The 3450-nt window shown below is 28.4% G+C and overlaps 1 protein-coding gene across 2 annotated transcripts in view; it reads left to right on the forward strand.

The window, feature by feature from the left end:
• The window catches only part of LOC108752031 (long-chain-fatty-acid--CoA ligase ACSBG2-like), a 15447-nt gene extending 12082 nt beyond the window's left edge, over positions 1 to 3365 (forward strand). For both annotated transcript variants that reach the window (XM_018492616.1, XM_018492617.1), the window contains exons 8-12: positions 183 to 658; positions 753 to 967; positions 1754 to 1905; positions 1972 to 2097; positions 2567 to 3365. In XM_018492616.1, the coding sequence (XP_018348118.1) occupies positions 183 to 658; positions 753 to 967; positions 1754 to 1905; positions 1972 to 2097; positions 2567 to 2761 (1164 nt within the window). In that variant the 3' untranslated portion in view covers positions 2762 to 3365. The remainder of the gene's footprint in view (positions 1 to 182; positions 659 to 752; positions 968 to 1753; positions 1906 to 1971; positions 2098 to 2566) is intronic.
• The last annotated feature ends 85 nt before the right edge of the window (positions 3366 to 3450 follow it).

Raw genomic sequence — 3450 nt, forward strand, 5'->3', positions numbered from 1 at the left:
AACGATTATATTCGTTATATTGTAATTGTTAGAAAAGATAACGAATATAATCGTTACTTTTATCGTTTTAGGTACTTTAGAACTTAAGATACTTGTAGAACATAACTTTCTCAATTTTGAAATTATATCTAAATATCTATTATAATTAGAAAAAAAATAGTTCATGTTTTCATTAATTCCAGATAATTGACATCATAATAAACATTATGTTAGCGAGCACAGTATACTTTGCAGACCCAAATGCATTAAAAGGTACGTTAATAAATACGTTACTGGTGGCGCAACCGACTATTTTCCTAGGAGTGCCTAGAGTATGGGAAAAGATATATGAAAAAATGCAAGAGAAAGCGCGTAGTAATGGGGTAATAAAAACCTGGATTGCTGAATGGGCAAAAGCACAAGCTCTTCATTATTACACAAATAAAATAAATGGCATAGATTATAAACAATGGGGCTACGTCTTTGCAAAATGGCTCGTTTTCGACAAAGTCAAGGCAGCATTGGGTTTAAATAAGTGCCACATCTGCTTTACCGGAGCAGCACCTATAAATATCGATATTAAAAGGCATTTCTTGAGTTTAGATATATCTTTAATAGATGTATATGGAATGTCTGAAAGTAGTGGACCTCATACACTAACCGACTTTAAAGAATACAAGTAAATTATCTGCTTTTATTCTTTATATTTTTACAAAGATATTTACCTTTAAAATATATTGTATACAATAAACGATATTTTTATTTATTTATAGTCTGTATGGTGTGGGAAAATCTTTACCTGGGCTATATATAAAATTAGATAATATAAATGAACACGGTGAAGGAGAAGTTTGTATGAGTGGACGAAACATATTTATGGGTTACTTAAATGCACCGAAGCAAACTGAAGAAACTAAAGATAAAGATGGCTGGTTGCATAGTGGTGATTTCGGTAAATTCGATTCAAACGGGAATTTGTCTATTACTGGTAAACATTTGTTTTACACCTATTAACATTATGTAAATACGTCATTATGTAATACTTAATTAGTGTTGAAAATAACACTATTCAACAAAAGAAGATATCAGAACGAGACTAGTTATTTTCTATAGTTTTTTTGGACTATAAATTCAAATTGTTCTATCACGCCACAATTTTGAGATCAATTGAGATCATAAAAAGTATTATTTTAGCGTATTTTCTCATATCATAATTACAATATGTGTGATTTTATTTAAGAAATTTTATTGCAATCAAAATAAAGTATAGTGTTAGGACTTTCAATATACTCTAAATGATTATTTAATATTGGCTATAATTAGTAACATATTCATGATTAAAATCTATGGCGGAAAAACTGTGAATTTTATTAAACAGTTTTCAATTATATTTATTTAAATCTAAAAGTTTTTTTAGGCTACTGAATAAGAATCCAATATCAAAATTAACCAACTCAAAGGGTCTAAAACTCTTAAGTTTAAATAAACATAATTAAAACAGTTATTTGATTAAATCATCAAAGACTTAATTCATGCAGTTTTTCCGCAATAAACTCATAATTTTATTTTTGGAATTTTCTTCAGATTACAACGTGATAAAGCAATTTGAAAAAAATGGATTCGTGTATATTTGACATCTAAAAAACTATAAAAAATGACCATTTCGATTTTCGAAAAGAAGATTTTTTTGTCAAATAGTGTAATATATCACGCATATACATATGTTATGTCAGCAAATATATATATATATATATTTTACTTTTTACATTCACAGGTAGAATAAAAGAACTTATAATCACAAGTGGAGGGGAAAATGTGGCATCATACAATATAGAGCAAGCAATATTGTCGGAATTATCATATTTAAGTAATGCTATGGTAATTGGAGATCGAAGGAAATATTTAACGGTCCTTGTCACGCTTAAGGTACAATTCGAGAAAATAAAAGAATATAAATTTAAAATTATAAATGTTTAAATACATTTTTTTCAGAGTAATATGAATGAAGAGACTGGCGCACCATTAGATACGCTGGCGCCAGATGTATTAAAATGGGCAGAGTCTATTGGTAGTAGTGCTAAAACGGTTACAGAAGTTATAAACTCTCGTGATTTAGCCGTAAGTTTTAAAAATGACTTAGATAATTAATATTATTTAACATTATGCATAAATAAATTTATTTATTTTTTTTAAGACAAATCAAAATCGAACAAATGAATGCGAACAATGTCACAAATAAACAGCTTATTATATATACTTTAAAACTCTTGAATAATTACCACAGTCATATTGAAGCGTGACGTCACAAGCGAGAAATGACACGTTAATTTTTGTTACGTGCCATTTGTAAATAAAAACAATTTGAATAAAACAAAATGATGAGATAGTTTTAAAACAATTGTAAAAATGGATAAAATCTATCCTTATCCCCTCTAACAAAACGCTTCTGACGATTCAATATGGTTGTGTTAACACTGGTAATTACTCAAGAGCCTTAATGAATGCAAACGACATGGCCAGTGGCAGCACTCGTTTTTGTTTATTTAATCTGGATATTTAAATATTAGAATATTTCTTATTCTTTTAGATATATGGAGAAATCGACAAGGCAATTAAGAGAGCAAATATGCGAACTGTAAATAATGTTCAAAAAGTACGGAAATTCGAAATTCTTCCCCACGATTTTTCGATTCCAACCGGTGAATTGGGACCCACCTTAAAACTTAAAAAGAATGTAGTTCAGAAGATGTATGCTGATTTAATCGACAAAATGTATGAATAAAATTCTACATTACTATCATAATAATATTAATAAAGCCCGGTTTCACAATATGTATAGTTATCTAAAGATTAAAGTTTATCAAGAGATTCATGAATGAAATTCATTTGTCTATTAAAATCTGTAATCAATACAAAATACACATTAGTTGGAAAGTCACGAATTGTATTGATAGCATTGGGCAGACACGATTATGCAACCACTTAGTAACACAAAGCACTGGAATGATGAAACGTGAATGTAAATCATATTATGAAAATAATGACTGTGCCCGAACTATTTGGAGAGTTTCGCCATAACTTTTATCGTCACAATATTGAACCATCAGTCCATAAAATTTAAGCTTGAATTCGCAATTTTAAAGAAACAATCTTAATACATGAAAGAAGATAACAAATCGCATAAGCAAATGCAGCAAAGGACCGTGATAACGAAAATAAAAGTGGCGGCGAAATTTTTTACGAGCGATTTGAATGTTATAGTCATTATATTTTTATAGCACAATTTCATATATATATTGTTTATGCTATACCATTCTAACGCTTATGTTTATTAAATAATATCGAAGCTATATATTAATGTGATTAATCCTACCAACATAATTCATGACCCATCAATTTGCAAAAAAATTTCCAGTTTTTTGTTCATCTTGTATATATTATATATATAATTTAGTTCAATTTATATTTTAT

The sequence above is a fragment of the Trachymyrmex septentrionalis genome, unplaced genomic scaffold (assembly GCF_001594115.1).
Source record: "Trachymyrmex septentrionalis isolate Tsep2-gDNA-1 unplaced genomic scaffold, Tsep1.0 scaffold53, whole genome shotgun sequence".
NCBI classification, from domain to species: Eukaryota; Metazoa; Arthropoda; class Insecta; order Hymenoptera; family Formicidae; genus Trachymyrmex; species Trachymyrmex septentrionalis.